Source organism: Linepithema humile, chromosome 1, assembly GCF_040581485.1.
Source record: "Linepithema humile isolate Giens D197 chromosome 1, Lhum_UNIL_v1.0, whole genome shotgun sequence".
Taxonomy (NCBI): Eukaryota; Metazoa; Arthropoda; class Insecta; order Hymenoptera; family Formicidae; genus Linepithema; species Linepithema humile.
Genome location: NC_090128.1, coordinates 29,905,171 through 29,923,363, shown reverse-complemented (window position 1 = coordinate 29,923,363; position 18,193 = coordinate 29,905,171). Strand labels below are relative to the sequence as shown.

General features: G+C 40.0%; 1 protein-coding gene across 5 annotated transcripts in view; it reads left to right on the top strand.

The window, feature by feature from the left end:
- Fas1 (fasciclin 1) overlaps positions 1–18,193 on the top strand; it is a 237,894-nt gene that overhangs the window by 175,737 nt on the left and 43,964 nt on the right. For all 5 annotated transcript variants that reach the window (XM_067347218.1, XM_067347219.1, XM_067347221.1 and 2 more), the window contains exons 4-7: positions 10,568–10,698; positions 11,345–11,441; positions 13,712–13,877; positions 14,365–14,525. In XM_067347218.1, coding sequence (XP_067203319.1) covers positions 10,568–10,698; positions 11,345–11,441; positions 13,712–13,877; positions 14,365–14,525 — 555 coding nt within the window. The remainder of the gene's footprint in view (positions 1–10,567; positions 10,699–11,344; positions 11,442–13,711; positions 13,878–14,364; positions 14,526–18,193) is intronic.

Here is an 18,193-nt window from a genome sequence, read left to right as displayed (position 1 = left end):
CGGCATTCTCAGACGTGGGCAAAGAGTTTTATTCGACGGAGAGAAATATTCCGCCGATAGCGGGATCTTATTCTTTGCCGGGATGCGCTTTTTACCGTGGCGCATATCGAGGAATTACTCGATATCGGCGCAATATATATATATATATATATATATATATATATATATATGTCGAGTATTTTCTTCAATTTGAACTCGGCAAACCCTTGTCATGGCGTATTATCTTTCGGATATCGCGAGTCTCTCGCGAAAAACTATGTAACCGTCGATAGGTGGTTCGCAATTTGGCGAATGGCTTTCTCGTAACTGTCTATTTCTCGGCATTTTATGATTATGGACACCATGTATTTACGATACGCCGGATTAGAAATATAGTTCGACACGCGATGCGCACATTTTAAGTCAGTTTTAACTTATACAGTTCATCATCCCGTCTTTTATGTATCGAATTTAATGTTTCATTAGCAAAAGCGCGGCTTCGTTGAAGCGGATATATTATTCAAGCGATTTATTATTAAAACTGCTCGATTGCCGCTCCACTTTTCTCATCATTACCGTTTAAGATACACTAGGACGTTCGAGGAAGCCAATTTCAATTCATAGCGAGATATTCGTAGACTTTCGACCGATGTGTTTTTTTATTTCACTCCGTTCTTTCTGAAATATAGATTTTACGACGTCCTGGTGGATCCTCTCCTTCGATCTCCTGATAGATCGCGCGGGAAATCGAAATAAAAGAAGGAGAGCCTCTTCATCCCTGAACTTATGGCCAGTTTTATTACGTCTGCTCGTAAGAACGAGAGGAATTCGAAATGTTCCAATCCAATTTAGGAATATATTCGCAGATTTGTTGTCGCTCCCCTCTTTTCTCCCCACCTCTGAACTGTCTCCGGAAGATAAAATACGTATTTATTTCCTGTCACTCAAATGATGTTTTACTTTCTTGTAAGCACAGAATTCACTTCTGCAATCTCGACACGAATTTCGTTATCAAATTCTTTTTTCCGGAGATACAAAAAATTGTTGCGCCCCGTAACGTTGTTATGTTTGGAAAGACCTTGCTTGAAGATTATTTTCTTTTTTATTGTATGTAAAGATAGACATTTTCTTTCAGAATATGCGTAAACATGTAATAAAGCAAGAATTTGACGTTATGTTTTGAAGCTCGTGTCTTCAAATGTTTATGGAAAAAAATCACAAAGTAGAAATAGAAATTTATCGCGGCGGTTGTCTCGTTGTCAGCGACGAGTCGAGTAAGTCTTTTGCGATTACACCGATGTTTGTTTTGTTGTTTAATTTTAGTCTTTTACTTTTATCTGAGAGTTAATTTAATTTGCTGACGAGTGTTCATTTCTCTTCCGGGTCAGTGAAGTTTGTATTCTATTGGCCAAAAAAGAATTTCGGATAATGCAGAGAGAGAGAGAGAGAGACGGAGAGAAAGAGTTTAATTGTCGAGTTCCTCGCCGTACTAAGTCAGTTTATTTTATTTCTTTTTTTTCTATTTGTATTGAAATAAAGTTTATGAGACCGTTTCTTGCGGAATTCTTTTTCCACTTCACTTCTCCATCTCGATTGAAATAAAGTATGTTCTCTTATGTTAATTTTCTTTCGATTCTCTTCACACTTACTTAATCCTGAAACTTATTCCATAATTCGTTCCATTCCATTCTATAAAATAAAAGATTCGCAGATTGTAACCGGTAAAGCTCGAATTTTAGCCAAGTTCAGCGCGCGCTGCAAAGGAAAGGAGGCGCACTGCATAGCGCGGAAAGGCGGAAGGCAGTAAGAGAGAGCGAGAGAGAGAGAGAGAGAGAGAGAAAGAGAGAGAGAGAGAGAGAGAGAGAGAGAGAGAGTGAGGGGGAAGACAGGGGAACGGAGAGGCGGTGTTTTTAATCTCAAAAGATCGTGAGGGTTTTGATCTCATTATACGTGCCTGGAACGCGGCCGCGCCTTCGAGCCAGCCCCGCGCTCCTGTTTTCTAACAATCTAAAGAAATTCCAGTCCGAATAACTACACCGACGCCGGCGGGATCGCCTAAAGAGTTACGGTTAATGGAGGGGAAAAATACCGGGGTGGAATGACGGAAGGGGTTGCCGCGAGGGGGGGAGGGGGGGGGCGCTCGACTGCGCCGCGGTGGAGGACGAGCGGTTTGTCCGCGGAGAGGAGAATTGAAAATCAGCCACCGCGAGAGGCGGACTCTTGGAATAGTTGCGAGAAAGGGATGAAGTTTTTCGCGAGCGGTGGGGCGGGATGAAGCGCGGGAGGAGGAGGAGGAGGAGGGCTGGAACCGTGTTTCGTATCGGACTTTGCAGGAAATAAAGATGCTAGTCGCTTGGTTGGGAAGTTCATGTTGCGCCTGTCAAGAAGGAGAAGAAATGCTCGTAAATCGACCGATAGAAGGGACGTAAAAATGCGTCGGAAACGAAGATCACGTTGGAGGCGATAAAATACATCTTCGAAGAGATTTCAAGCTCGCTGCTCGTTTGGAATAATGATTGGCACAAGCTGAATTAATATAACATTTGAAACAAAGTGTAGAGCGGAGTGCGATTTGTGCAAAATTAATATCCCTCGTAGGAGAATTGAAATCCGGCACGTATAATGTTCCCGTAAATAATTTATTTTGTTAGAACAAGGTGAAGCTGAGCAACCACCTGTACACCGTGAATTAAAAATTAACGTGGGATCAGCGTTTGGGATGAATACGGTCGAAAGAATCGTCTGTATCGGAAAAGAGAAAGCATTGTGACATAATAAAAAAAAAAAGATGAAAGGACATCCAACGCGGAAAGTTAAGAGTAAAAATAAAAATTGCTGGGAAGAAAAGATGTAACAGAAAGATCTTGTCACTTGGTAGGAAAGAGCCAACCTCACGATCGTTCCTCTTTTCCCTCCTGCGCGATTCAATGAATCTCAGAGTGACCTTAAAGGAGATAATCCAGTTTCCGCCCGCGACTTCTCCGCTCAGTCATCGATTGATCCGGCGGATTAATTAGCAGATACCGATTGGAATTCAGCGGTCGGAATTTCGCGACTCGAAGATTCATAATATATTCAGTTTCTGATAAATCTGTGTGCGCGGCAATCTGCATCGACGTACATCGGCCGTCTATTAATTTCCATTGAGAACAACATTTGCAAGTCGAGAAGCGGTCGTGATTCCTCCCGCACCGTGCTTTTACATTTCTTTGTCATAAATCTCGATGATAATTGAACGGCGGAAGTACGGCGGTTTCTCTCAAGGAACCGAGGACGAAAATTAGCGCGATTTCTATACCGCGACGATGACTCGCATCGCAGGGAGCTAATTCGGATTCGGAATTCCCCACTTTGCATGGAATTACCTTCGCGCTCTCTCCTTGCCTTGAATATTCATGCGGAAAGAATGCATTTGATTACTTAATAGCCACGACTCGCTGCGCGTATAAAATTATTAACGTACGTCAACTGCAAACTTAAACTACGCTACTGTTCCCTACCGTTCTTCATTCTCTTCTTGCACCTTTCTACGCCGCTAATTGAAGGGTAGGGACGTTTTAAACGGGGACAGGGTTCATTATTTTCTAAATTTATACAAAGTGGAAAATACTCAATTAGAGAACCTATTTTGGAAAATACGACAAGCGCCGAATGTTAAATACGGCGCTCGGAAAAGTGTCGCATTTCAAGATAACATAGTTATATGCATAACAAAGAACACAGGTAGCACACGCTCGTTTTATATACGTTTTCTATATGTATCTAATGTTTTTTAACCGTCAAGCAACAATAAGAAACGTTCTTGAAACTACACTCACCCGAAAAAAAAGCGGTACACTGAAAATGTGGGAAAAATTCATCAAATTTCAACTGACGATAACTTCGTAAATAATAAAGATAGAAAGTTCTATAAAATATGGAAATGAAGCTAAAAATCTCTACTTTAAGAATCAATTTATTTCAATGTTGCAAAATAAATTTATTGAAAATGGCGGATGACAAAGCGCGAGCATGCAAAATTGAAAAATAATGGTTCGAGTTTGCGACGGTGCACGGTATAAACAAAAAATTGTAGCTTATTGGGATCAAAAGCGTACGAAAGTACAGAGTCTCCTCTTTAAAATGCTTTTTTATGCATCTCGATACGATGATTTTTCGCCGAGAGATTCGCATTTGAAGAAAAAGGCAGATTCTTACTTCTAGGCCTCTCACTTACAGTACAGTCTGCAAATCGTTCTCCAACGCGACGGTATACTCGTTCTCGTCCGTCTGAAGAATACAGACAAAAACGAGATTCGTCGCTAAAAAGAACGGTACTCCATTCTGCATATGTCCAGCCTGCATGCTCGACAGCAAAATTGAGTCGAGTTACGCGATGGCGACGCATAAGCGAAGGTACATTTGCTGGCCTGCGCGGAAAAAGACCGTGTTCCGCTAATCTGTTTCAAATAGTGTCAACGGATACATTACATTCGCGGACATCTCTTAAATTGTTTCGAATTTGAACAGCCGTTCGATGTCTGTCTCTTAATGAATTTAAAACAATAAATCGGTCATCGTTTTCATTCGTACAACGAGGACGTCCCGAACCAGGTCTTCTTTGGACAGAATTAGTCTCCAAGTACCTAGCATAAGCACGTTGCACGGTTGACACTGATAAATCAAGTGCCTCAGCAACGTACCTTCGACTTCTCTCATCTTCAATTAACGCTACAACTTGAGCAGCTTTTTCAGGACTTATCGTCGCCATAATTGACCAATAATTTCAATGCGAAAAGATTAATTATTGTTTACTTTGACGAAGTCGTACGAATAAGTAACGCGTCTCGAAAGAAAAAGATCAAGAGAAATCAAACACTCTTCTCGCAATGTGCGGTCGAGCATAAACAAAAGTCAGGGCGGAGAAATCACAAAAGATCTGCAGACATCTCCTTCGGATGCAAAACAATTGATTGAAAAATAATGGTTCGAGTTTGCGACGGTGCACGGTATAAACAAAAAATTGTAGCTTATTGGGATCAAAAGCGTACGAAAGTACAGAGTCTCCTCTTTAAAATGCTTTTTTATGCATCTCGATACGATGATTTTTCGCTGAGAGATTCGCATTTGAAGTAAGAATCTGCCTTTTTCTTCAAATGCGAATCTCTCGGCGAAAAATCATCGTATCGAGATGCATAAAAAAGCATTTTAAAGAGGAGACTCTGTACTTTCGTACGCTTTTGATCCCAATAAGCTACAATTTTTTGTTTATACCGTGCACCGTCGCAAACTCGAACCATTATTTTTCAATTTTGCATGCTCGCGCTTTGTCATCCGCCATTTTCAATAAATTTATTTTGCAACATTGAAATAAATTGATTCTTAAAGTAGAGATTTTTAGCTTCATTTCCATATTTTATAGAACTTTCTATCTTTATTATTTACGAAGTTATCGTCAGTTGAAATTTGATGAATTTTTCCCACATTTTCAGTGTACCGCTTTTTTTCGGGTGAGTGTATAATTTAAGAAACGTTTTTTCCACATTTTTAAAACATTTTTAATTTTTACAAGAATAATAACAGGAAAATTTTTTTAAATTTTATTTGTTATTAAAAAAACACATGGTTGTCTTGAAGAAAAAATATGTAGCTGAAATGAGATATCATATTTTTTCTCAAAAATAACTATGCGTTTCTTTTTACACTAATTGATTCCTCTCATTATTTTGTGCATAAAAGTATTGAGGTGAGATAATTGAAAAATGAATATTTAACGAGATATTTCATAGTTTATGTAAAATTACGTCAAATTAAAGTATAAAATATCTCGTAAACTATTCAATTTTTGACTACTCTACCCTTATCACTTTTTACGATGAGTATTGCGAGAAATAGACTTATATAAAAAAATTAAGATAGTTCTATTTAAAAAAATGAAGATAACCGAAGATGAAATCTCCGAAGCACCTCTTTTTTTTATAACGCAGTTTTCGAGATATTATGTTGTCTAAGTTAAAATAGGATACCCTGTATATATAAATATAAAAATAATCAAAAAAACATTTTTTTTAATCCACGCGCGACAAAAAATGTATTTTTTCTCACGGAATTAATAAAATAATGCATTCATACAATATATATAAATATATTATTGTATATATACAATATATAATAAATTTATATACAGGGTGAGTCATTTTAATCTATGGATCCGAATATCTTCCAAATTACGGTATCTACAAAAAAATGGTTTAGATAAAAGTTGACCAGGACAGAGGGGGTCATTTAATTGTACCATTGGTTTTGACCTTGAGGTCAATTTTGAAGGTTATTTCAAGGTCACGATGGTTTTTTTAAATGGGACACCTTATTTTTGACTGCGGATTTCGAAAGAGCGGAAAATTTTACATCAAACTTGTCTTATGAAAAAATTGTTTTTGCGACCTTGGAAAGGTAAAAAATGAAGGTGAAATGCCTGAAAAACGATCTGGTGTAGTTTTTCTGAAATGACGTGGTTTTCTGGGTAACACAAATGTGCATAATGCTTAAACAAAGTCAATGAATTGTAAAAGTGTAAATCACTTTGACTAGCTTGACCTTGAGGTCAATTTTCAAGGTTGTTTGAGGCTCATAACGCATTTTTTGATTAGTAAACCCTATTTTTGACCGCTGAACCTGTTTCTTGACAATGGGCTCTTAAACAATGGCACTTTTTACATAAGCATAGGAATTTTTTAGTTTTTCGACCTGACCTTTTGAAGTCATATCAAGATCAAAAGCACTTTCATCTTACTTTTAGCGTTACCCGGAAACAACGACGTGGACATAGTAAGTTCTGTTTCCTTTAGGGTGCTTGATTATCGTGAGTCCCCTTGCCTCTCACTGACACTGTAATTTAAATGAATTACCCACGGAGTAATTGTTCAAAATTACCTCCGTTGGCTTCGAGGCATAACTGCAATTTGTTTTGAAAACTATCCACAGTTCTAAGCAGGGTAGCTCTAGGAATGGCTGCACAAGCTCTACGAATGCGGTCCATAAAATCATCTCTTGTGTTTGGTCGTTCAGCAAAAACAACATTTTTCAAGTATCCCCATAAAAAGAAATCAGGCGACGTCAGATCTGGTGAGCAAGGAGGCCATTCAACTGGACCCCTTCGTCCAATCCATCTGTCATTGTAACTGGCATTTAAAAAGGCACGTACAATGAGTGCATAATGCGGTGCGGAAATAACCTTCAAAATTGACCTCAAGGTCAAAACCAATGGTACAATTAAATGACTCCCTCTGTCCTGGTCAACTTTTATCTAAACCATTTTTTTGTAGATACCGTAATTTGGAAGATATTCGGATCCATAGATTAAAATGACTCACCCTGTATATGAATGCATTATTTTATTAATTCCGTGAGAAAAAATACATTTTTTTTGCGCGTAGATTAGAAAAAATGTTTTTTTGATCGTTTTTTAAACGTTTTTTGTCGGCAAAATTTCTCTTAACGTTTTTCAGATTAACATTTTAACCAACAAGAAACGTTTTTAAGAATCGTTATGAAACGTTTCTGTAATGAACATGTGCTACCTGGGGAATTATGTAAAACTAAAATGGCGATATTTTTACGATGTCTTTATGACGGACAAACGGCGCCGATTTTAATCTCCGTTTCGAAGAGCATATTCGCGCGATTTTGTCGTAAAGGTAGATGCGTACGGTAATTCATCGTTAACCACGCGCGAATCGTAATTATCTCGCGGCGGGGCGTCCGGGAGAAATAAGCGAGCACGGGCTGCGCTTGTGTATCGAGATGATAACTCGTACCCCCGTGTACCATCCCCGACCGCGAATATGGGTAGCCGGCTGATTAAGAAGCTGCCCGCTTCGGAGAGGTCGCGAATGGGCCGGCGCAACTATCGGTAAAGTTTAATTAGCGTTAACTTTATGATACTCCGCGGTAGGCCGACATCGTCGCCACACTTTCCGCTTGCGCGAACGTAACAAAGAGACCCGAGTAAAATTAATACGAGCGAACAATAGCTCGTGGAAATCGATACGGTGCTCTCTGTCGCGATTGTGCGACCCTGCAAATTAATTAAGAACTGATCGGTTTTCGAGATTAATTTTAGTATCGCATGATTCTAGCGTCTTTCTTATCTTATGAAATAAAATATATCGCTGTAAATGTATTCGTTATTTGAAAACAGTTGACTTTCGACAAGTCAGAATCTTACGCGTTCTGTGCGCACTCGTTCGCCAAGTACTTTCGACGATATCGCAATCCCGCGCATTTAGTTGTTGCACGAATAACCAGACGCGCAGGTAACCGCGCGAAAAATTAAGAATTCGTCGCGAGAACGTTCGATCTTCTTTTCCCAATGACTCGTGGTCGCGAGCAAGATAAATGGCCGTCCCGGCTCGGCCCGTCTTATCCCGTAAGGAACACACAAACTTCGCTCTCCTCTCTCATTCTCGGTGAGTAAAACGATTCATTTCTAGCCAACCACACCATCGCGGTCCCCGCCGTCACCCCCGTCGTTGTCGCTGTCTTTTTCTGCGACTACGCGGAATAAATGGGACACGCTCCTTCCCCGTCTTCTTTTTTCTCCTCTTATCATACGATCTTCCGCGTTTTCCCGTTCCTCTTCCTCCTCTCGGAAAGCTCATAGGCGCCAACTTTCCGTACGACCACGCGCGACCAGCTTTTTTTTCTCCCTCTCTTCATCTTTACAGACACCGTGATGGATGTTTCGTATTAAAACTGTCGGCGCGGCCACGATGGATCGCGCGGATATTTAATTATACGCTTTCACAAACGCTCGTATCAGATGTACGAGTTTCTGGATCTTTGGGAATTTTAATTTGTCTTGTGTGAATGTATTACGACTCAAGCCGAATTATTATTTCAGATTTATTTCATTTTCAATGTCGTTTGTTAAAAGAATTTCCATTCATTTTTCCCCCCCTTTCTTCGTGTAGTCTGAATTCAATTGTATGTATCGCACACAAATATTGTAGTAAATATACTTGTGGACAGTTGAGTGAAATCATGGTAAATGCATTGTGCTATTAATAATAAAAAGAAAGGAAAACACGTCTTGAGCGATATTCCACGAGCGGAATCTCCTGAGATGTTGCAACTTCGACGCTTATGTTCCCCAAGCCCTTGTTCCGCCCCCGCCGTTCTCTTCTTTCTTGACTGGAGAAAGGCAAACAACTATAGAAAAGGAATATCCCTGGCGAGATAAGAGAGTCAGGACGATCGCGGGGGAGAGCGAATAAATAGCGGCGGCAACGTTTTAGTCGCGAACTTTTTCTCTTTCGGAATGGTAAGTGATGGCGCCTCCCGCACGATCCCAGCGGAGAGACGCGGGAGGAGTAAACAGTTTCTACATCTTCTCACTTTCCAGCGACTCGACATCCGTGAAATAGCTTATACGGAGTGCGTGAAAGAGAGCCACCACGTCTCGCGTCTCGCTCGGCGGTCGTAAGACCTTATGAAGTTTATTTTCTAGTCTCTTCGTATTTATACACGACGCGGGCAATCGCACGGGCAAACCCTTATACGAGTCTCCGGCGAAACAATTGAATTTACCGCGATAAATAAAGCTGAAGAAACGCCGCTCGACTTGATGAAAGGTTTCGCGTAGCTTGTCCGAGATTGCTTTCGGGAGGAAGAGAGGTCTGTCTCTTGCTGCAGAAAATTTTATAGCGCATTACCTGGAAGACACACACACACACACACACACACACACACACACACACACACACACACACACACACACACAAATAAATAAATATGTTTTTCTCTCCTTCATGAGTTTACCATTAAAGCGCGCGTCAGTTGTTTCTGACAGACCGATATAACCGGGCGCTCGTCGCCGCAGGATAAATACTTGCGACGTGCACCACCCCCGTTCTCTTTCTGGCCCCGCTTATCCGCTTCCGTTTCCTCCACTTCGAAGGTTTATCTTCGTGTCTCTCTTCGTGTCCCCGTTTCCCGCCGAGTTTGCGCCGCGAGCTTGACGTCGGTTTGTCTCACTTCGTCTTCCTCGACGCGACCGGATTCACGGATCGGTTCGACTTGGCGAGATTAACTTGGCCCCTTACGCGCGGTTCACAGGCTCACAAAATTCGCGACAATTTTTATTATAATTCTCAAAGGATCTTCTCGATTTAATATTTACGCTTTACGTCAGTAATACAAGATCTGCGACAAAAGTTTCGCTGTAATCCTCTTTCAGTATTTTTAAAAATAATTTCCCAGTTTCCTTCTTACGCCACTTTTATGCAAGGAAAATATAATAAGAAAAATTCCTGAATATTTTTTATCTATTATTTAAACATTATTTTATTTATATGTAGTTTATGCAGCGTATTTTATGCAGCGTTTCATATCTTTATTCTTAGATGTAATGCGTAATTTTTTATTCATCTCTTATTTAAAATCTTAATTTTTAAGTTAAAATGCATTAATCATTTTAACATCAGCTGTTTAAATAAATAAAATATTCTATAAAATTATAATACACGATTCTTGAAGAAAATTGCTTTTCTTTAATATTCTTACGTTTTTTTTTAAATAATAATCTTCTATATCTTTTTGTGCGTTTCAGGTTCTGCATATTATAAATGAAGTACTGGAACCAGTCTATTCTACTTCGGTTGAGTCACCGATCTACAATCCGGATGCACTGATGTTTCTGAATCAGAGCGAGCACCTCAATTTAGGCGACCATCGCGTACGGTAAGTAAACTGTGCGGTAAATCAACATCGAGCTCGAGAGCTACTCTATATATACGACGTTAAGTCGATAGTTTTCAAAAGTGGGAGTGTCTAAAGACAGGAATAAACGTACAACGAGGACATTTATGGCACTCGAAAGAGAAAGCTTTTTACGCCCTTGAATTCCAGTGTAATAATTCACTTTTCTATGTATATTGCATTCTGAAAGCGTTTTCGGGAACTATTTCGTAGATTCTTAAATCTCTTTGGCTCTCTACAGATTGTTATCACTGTTGAACTTTTAACTTTTATGCTGTCACATCCTCGCGCGTGTATCTTTCGTACCTCTCGTCTCTGGATGAATTTTGCAGATATTTGATTGTAAATTTGATTAATGATAATCTAGCACAAAAAAAATCCACTGCTTCCGATTTAAATATCTTATGTTAATTATTATTATATTCTCGGATAATTTCACGGGCAATCTTAAAGTATTATCACGGCAGTCTGTCAGTTCCTGATTTAAATATAAATACAAAAACTTGGCGTGGAGGATCATTTAAATAACGTAAATAAATGCACAAACTTTTCTCGTTTGTCTTATTAAATCGGTGCACCTCTTCTGCACTACGTCTCGTCATAATTAACCGTTCCTTTTTTTTCCTAGTACCTTCCGACAGCGGATCATCATCGAGAAGAAAGAGAGTATCTACAAGATCGAGGGTCGTTATACCTTTTTCATCCCCGTTGACGAGGGTTTCAAGGTAAGCGCCTTAGCGACCTTCGTGAATTGATCATCCGGGGGATGATTTTAATATCTTTTCCCGTGGCTGACTACCTTCAGAAGATTCGAAGGCAATCGCATTTGTTACGCCTCGTTCGGAATAAAGTAATCGAAAAGACACAAGATTCTCCGATGTACGTATTGCAATTGTACCGAAAGATCGCCAAAAGTGACATTGAATAATTCATGGAGATTATTTAAAGAGATTTTGCGACTTGGAATTAAGTGGAGAATAAAGTTACTTTAAAATTCGATGGGACAGCGTCTTTAAGATTAAAGACTTGACTTTGAAGTGACTGGAACACACCTCCGAGTAATTACGTGATACAGTCCTGGGTGGTAGAATTTACGAGCACACTCAAAATATCCTGCACGGAACGGCGCTACACGATGTGACGTTTTACTAGCGGGTGTAAATTATTCTAGATACAGATACGTATACGTGTGGCATTTAGATGTTTCAAACGTCGGGTTACAAGTGCGACATCCAGACATCGCGTATAAATTTATTTTAACGTTGAAGAAACACCGTGCGATATTTTTTATTTAGCATCGCCTGGCAAAAATCCTTAATATTATCATTAAATCGCAGCATTATCTAATTCGTATATTTCGTAGAAACTGTAAACATAACTAATTATTATCGTTTCTCGTGTAGACGTAAATATTGTCGCATGTCAAATTTTTCCACGATTAAAAATGTAAAAAAGTTTTTATTCATGTCAACTATTTTATGTTGGGAAAATTCTACATTGTGCGATGAAAAAATTCAAGGGAATTAATGCAGAAATAAATATTAACGCTTACTCAAACATCACAGACGAGCTGCGAGCCCAGTCTCTCCAGTTCTGTCAATTAATTCATTAGGATAATCTTTTGATGTTTATTGATGTTCCTCGATTCACTCGTTATGTATCACGTTACTTTGTTGCATGGTGATATCAAAATTTTCGCATTTTTACAGTTGCACGTCCACATTGACATAAAAAATGTTGTTGAGCAAATTGCATAATCTACATATAAATATTTTATTTATTTTAATTATTATTTTAATTATTTACTAACTCTTGCAATAGATATATTTATAAAGCACTTAACGTCTTCTTATTGCTATAAAATTTATAAAACAATAAACATTTATGAATTATAATAAATATTTTAAACGCACTTATCTCGTACAAATTTATTTAATTTCTAGCATTATTATTATTAGATTGTCATAAGTATCTATTTTTTTGACGATGTTTTTCGACACATGTGTTACAAATTTTACGCATTGAAATTTTTAATTCCTTTTTTTTACGTAATTTCAAGAACCATCCATTAATTTGTAGCGAAAATAAAGATAATTAAAAATTATGAATTTTGCGTTGCATAAATCCACGTGTGCCTCTCACCACTTCTCCGGATTTCATTATGCTCGCATCGCTACACTTCGGCGTGGAATTCCGCTTTTTCTCTAATTTTCAACGCCGAACTCGTACACAATGAACGTTCACGCGTATGTAATCCAACTTGGAGCGTAAAAACGAGCTGGAGTTAAACGAACCATCCCGTCAGAAATCACCGAAAGTTTCACGCCTGTACATACGATGGACTCGGCAAAAAAAAAAAAGAAAGAATACAAAAAGAAAAAAAAACCCAACAACGAAAGCGGAGAAAATAGAGACTGTCGGGAGGAGTGCGAAGGGGCGTATAACGACGGTGTACAACTCGATCTCGAGAAGTTCCTTTCTCGACGAGGTCATCACTTCGCCGAGAACTCGGCGCGGCCGATATCGAGACTTTCGGCACCTTCCGCGCCTTCGTCACCTTCCGTCGACGACTTTCCGCGAAGTCGGTCCTCCCGCGTAAGGATAGGATTTAAAGTTTGCGGTCCGCAGAAATCGAGTTGCCATGACGACGCGGGCCGCCGTGCTTTTGTGCCAAGCTGAGATGTCGCATGAAAGGATGCGTATATCCAGTGGAAAGAAAGTGCGATGTATGTACCGACTGCAAAATAAAAGCGATCTAGGTATCAAGTCTGGGAAATGCTTTTTTTCTAGAGAAGAAAATTTATATATAAATTACGGATTTTATGTATTTCGTAGGAAAATGTACTGATTTGTCGCGCACGAGATTTCGAAATAAATCGGAGAAAATGTTGTATCATTATCTCGATAATGAGAGCGATAATTTTGTAATCTATATTCTGTTCTTTTTACCGCGACGGAGTTTTTACAAAAGGCAATCTTTATCTTCTTGTTACAGCCGGTACCGAGGCCGCAGAAGATTGACTCTCAAGTGATCGACGGGCATGTTATACCCGGCGAGGTCCTCTTCACTGCACCTACGCCAGAAGAGATTCAATACCCGACCCTCGCGTTCTCTGATAATCTGAAAGTCACCGTCAGCTTTTCAAAGAAGCGCAACAAAGGTGATGGTTGTTCGGATATATTCTGTATAATGTAATAATCCGAAAAGATTAAATTATAACGCCGGTACAATTTAAGTTCATTCGCCATTTACCAAGGCGGAATGAATATATAAATATAATTTAATTAAAAATTTTAATGAAACAGTTATTATTAAATGTACATGTATCATCTGCTGCAGAATCTATTATACATGTAAGCAGGTTTCGATGTAATTAAAATAGCTACTTTAACATTCCGTATGTTGAATAATTCGAAGAGACTAAATTTTATTATTGATATAATTTAATCCAGCCGACAAAGATACAATCAGTAATTAATAAGACGACATTCACTAAAGACAAATCTATCGCTGCTATCGATTCATCGCGAAAGGGTTTTATGTTTAATAAAACGATCATGTGTTTCGATCATTAGGACTCGCTTCCGCGAGTTTGACAGTGAACGAGCGTGGATATTCCGATGCCTAATCGATAGTCTGATTTTCAGTCTACGTGAAATCGAACACAATAACGGGCGACACGAATCATCCCACCGGCGCGGTGTTGGCGGAAATAGTGAAGGCGAACATCCCGGTGAGAAACGGCGTCGTACATCTCATACAACGACCGCTCATGGTCATCGACAGCACCATAAAGGACTTTCTAGAGGTCAGTGCCCGGATCATCCATTAATGTTATTCGGGAATCGTATCGGTGCGTTAATATAGCGCTCACAGCCAATTGCGCCGATACAGTGTTCCGCGAAACGTTGATGGTCGATTAACAAATATTAAAGTTACGCTCTTTGATCACAAATATTGCATTAATTTTATCGATTTATTTGCGGGATCGTTCCGCGGTGAAATGTATTTCGCAGTAATCAGCGTGTTAATCGATAATATTGTTTGAGGATACGTTGAGAATAATGAAAATAATGCTGGTTGGCTTAATAGAGAGCAAATATAATGAATTATAACATGCATGATGCGTCACGATTCGCATCGCATTTGGCTCGCGCGGCCTCGTCATCGGCGTCATTTTGTTTGTATTCATTAAAATGATTACGTTGGAAAACGTGGCTGCATTTCGTTAGAATAAATTGTCGAATACCGCAAGGAGCCTCATAATGCTTCAAACATTTAAATTTCTCGCCGTGTTAGAAAAAACAGTATACAACAAACATGAAGCTAGCAAATTTCTTCTTGCGTTTAAAATTGAAGTGTCAAATAACATGTTTTATCCTCCTTCTCGCAATTATCTCTCAATTGTAATTCATTCTCGGCTAACATTAATAATTCCATCTTATACATCAAATATAATCGCGCTGCCATTTTCAAACATAATTTCGAGATATAACGCGTAGGAATATTATTTTAGTGTTTTGCGATGCAGATGTAAACAGATTTGCATTTAGAAAAACGCAATACTATCTTCATATTTCGCAATGCAAATATAGCCGCATTTGCATTTCGAACAGCAGCATATTTATTTTTTAAAAATGCATAAGCGTATTATTTGATTGAATTTTTTTTATGTATTATCTTCATATCTTTCGGCGAAAAAAAAAGGATAAAAATTCGTTTAAAAGTCGAAATAAACAGGATTATTGGAAAAAAAAATTATTTACAGATATACAAATGCATCGCGCCATATGGTATTGAATTGGAAAACGCTATAATACGTTAAACCTATGAAATCCGCTCGCTAAAATTCACTGAGCTCTCCACGAGTCTTCAATCATGCCGTATAGCCCGGCTAATGCAAACGACACGTACGTGCGGCGAAAAAGCGATTGCAATTGACCCGGAAAGTCGTCTACTCGTAAAAGCATTGTGACCGGTCCGGTTTATACGGGTCGAAAGCCGAAGAAAAAGTCGAAATTTATAACTTTGTTTAAACCTCTTTACCGTTCGAGCTCTCTGCGAAATTGAACGCGGATCTTTGTTTCGCGCTGATTCTCTAGGTGCCTCATTCACGCCGGCTATAAAGACGCGACCACCGAGGCACTATTGTTGGATTTTCCGTTTTTCCGCCGAGCCGCGTTTGATATCCAAGTGTGAAAGCTTTCACACAGCCGGTGAGTGATTTTCCGTCTCGATTTCGTCGACGAGAACGGGCCCTCCATCTCTCCATCGCTCGTCTTTCTTAACCTTTTGAATGCCGCGCGATATATCGCCCGCAGAGAGGAAGCATTGCGATAATAATGAAGGATATAAAGCGTGATGAAACGCGCGAATATTATAATGGAACTATTATTCCAGAAGTTTGTTCAATCTTTGAGATCTTGGCTGCCAAGTTATACATGTTCAAACTTTGAAGACTGTGAGAAAACAAAGCGCACGAGATTGAATATTAATAGAGGGAAGATTTATTCAATTTTCGACCAAGATAGCATTCTCGAGCAAACACGACTCTTGCGTGGGCCTTCTTGCACGCGCGATTCCAAAACGAACGTGAGGAGAGAGGCGATTATTTTTTAGCACGTGTCGGCTACGGCAGATTGCTTGCAAAGTGAAAGCTTCGGATATTCCGCGCAGCAGAGCGCCGCATAACAATCTGCCTCTTTCGAAAACAAAAGGCGCCGATGCGCTTCCGTGGAAATGCAGATCCCGCGGTGTATCGCGCGCTCGCGATAAATCGCGGAGTCCGAGCGAAAGCCGCGTACAAACTCGATTCCGGGGAAATTTCTGCGCGGGTGCCTCATCTCGCCGGCGCGCGAGGCGAGGCGAGGCGACGCGACGCCCGTTGTCTATTATGAATTCAAGCCGCGCGATGCATTAGAGAGGCATTAGTATTCGCAGTCCCGATACGCGTATCCCGACGTGACGTGTTTCGCGGAATCCGTAACGCCGACCTCAAAGAACCCGGCATTGTACGGCGGCGCGGATAGCAACACCGTCGCCACACCGCCGTCGCATCAAATCGTTGCCGTTTGCATCGTCGACTGAGAGCGTGGGCGTACATTTTGACACGCAGCTTGACACGCGAGCGAGAGTCAGGCTAAACGAGGTAATTGTAGCCACCAAGGACGCGCGCTTCCGCTCTGTAACAAATCGAGCTGCGTAGAACGGCAATATAGAGTATTCGAGTTTAAAGTCGACGATATTCCACAATTTTATTTGCAATTTATTTTATTAACTTCGAGCGAAGCGAAATGAAATTTTAGCGACACGAGAGTCAAGTCGGAGATGCTTTATCCGTCCTTGGCGTTTTTGCTTCTTGTCGAACTGACAAATAGATACTTTCGTCCTTGATGCGCTATAACAGTTGTAGGGGACTCGCAGGAATGCCGTTTGACGATCGCCGCGATATTAACCGTTTAAGAACGTGCAGAAAGGTGTCCGTAGCGGGCAATTTGTACGGCTGGCAAGTGCATCGCGAGATAAGTAACACCGGATACACACTCGCAGAGCCAGAAATCGGGCGGAAGTGAGAAAGAGAACGAGCTTTACGGCGATCGTAAAGATTCTATCCGGCTGTAGCGCCGCCCCCGTGTATCGTAATGATTCTAATCTCGGCAGGTTCGCAGCCGCTTCGTGCTGCACAGGTCGGCACAGAGCACGCACGTGCGGGCACTCGAAACACCTCGTATCAATGTAACATTCCGATAACGGTATACGCGTCTTCCGGCGATAGATTGATTTTCGAAGCCTGAATGTACTTTTGACACGTTCGGGTTTAAAAATCAGAATTGAAGACTCTTAGATAGCAATCTGAAGATCATTGGAGCTTCAAAAAAAGTGTATCTGAATGATTAATCTTTAATTAATATTTTATACGAAATGCAGCCCGATAAAATACAAATAAGTCAATCGTGAAGAAAGATGAAGTGAGGAAGATTGAATGAAATTATCAACAGCGCGTCTTTCGACGAGGCCGTACGCTACGCGTAACAAATATTCCTCGATGGAAAAGTGATCTCTTGTATAATATTTCCTGCTAACCATTTTTTACATTGAACAGCAACACGAGCCGAAACACCGCCATTCACAGGAAACACACTCGTCCGCATTCACGCGCGCCACACGTATAACATATAATTGATATACTTGATATACTTAAGTACAGTTACTCTACTTCGATGACAGCGCTTCGTCATCGCTCGGATGGCAGGAAATCTGTTAATCGCAGGTAGAACAACAAGCTGCTAGTTCCAAGCTAGTTCTCTACTTTATATAAGTCAATAACAATTTCATTACTCATACAGGTGGCACCTATCAAGCACCTGTCAAGCACAACTCTACTACAACTAGGTCACAAAATCACTCTTTACGAGAATATCAAGAACAGTCTATCCAATATTTACATCAAACTGTTTTATTCACGACGTCTCGATA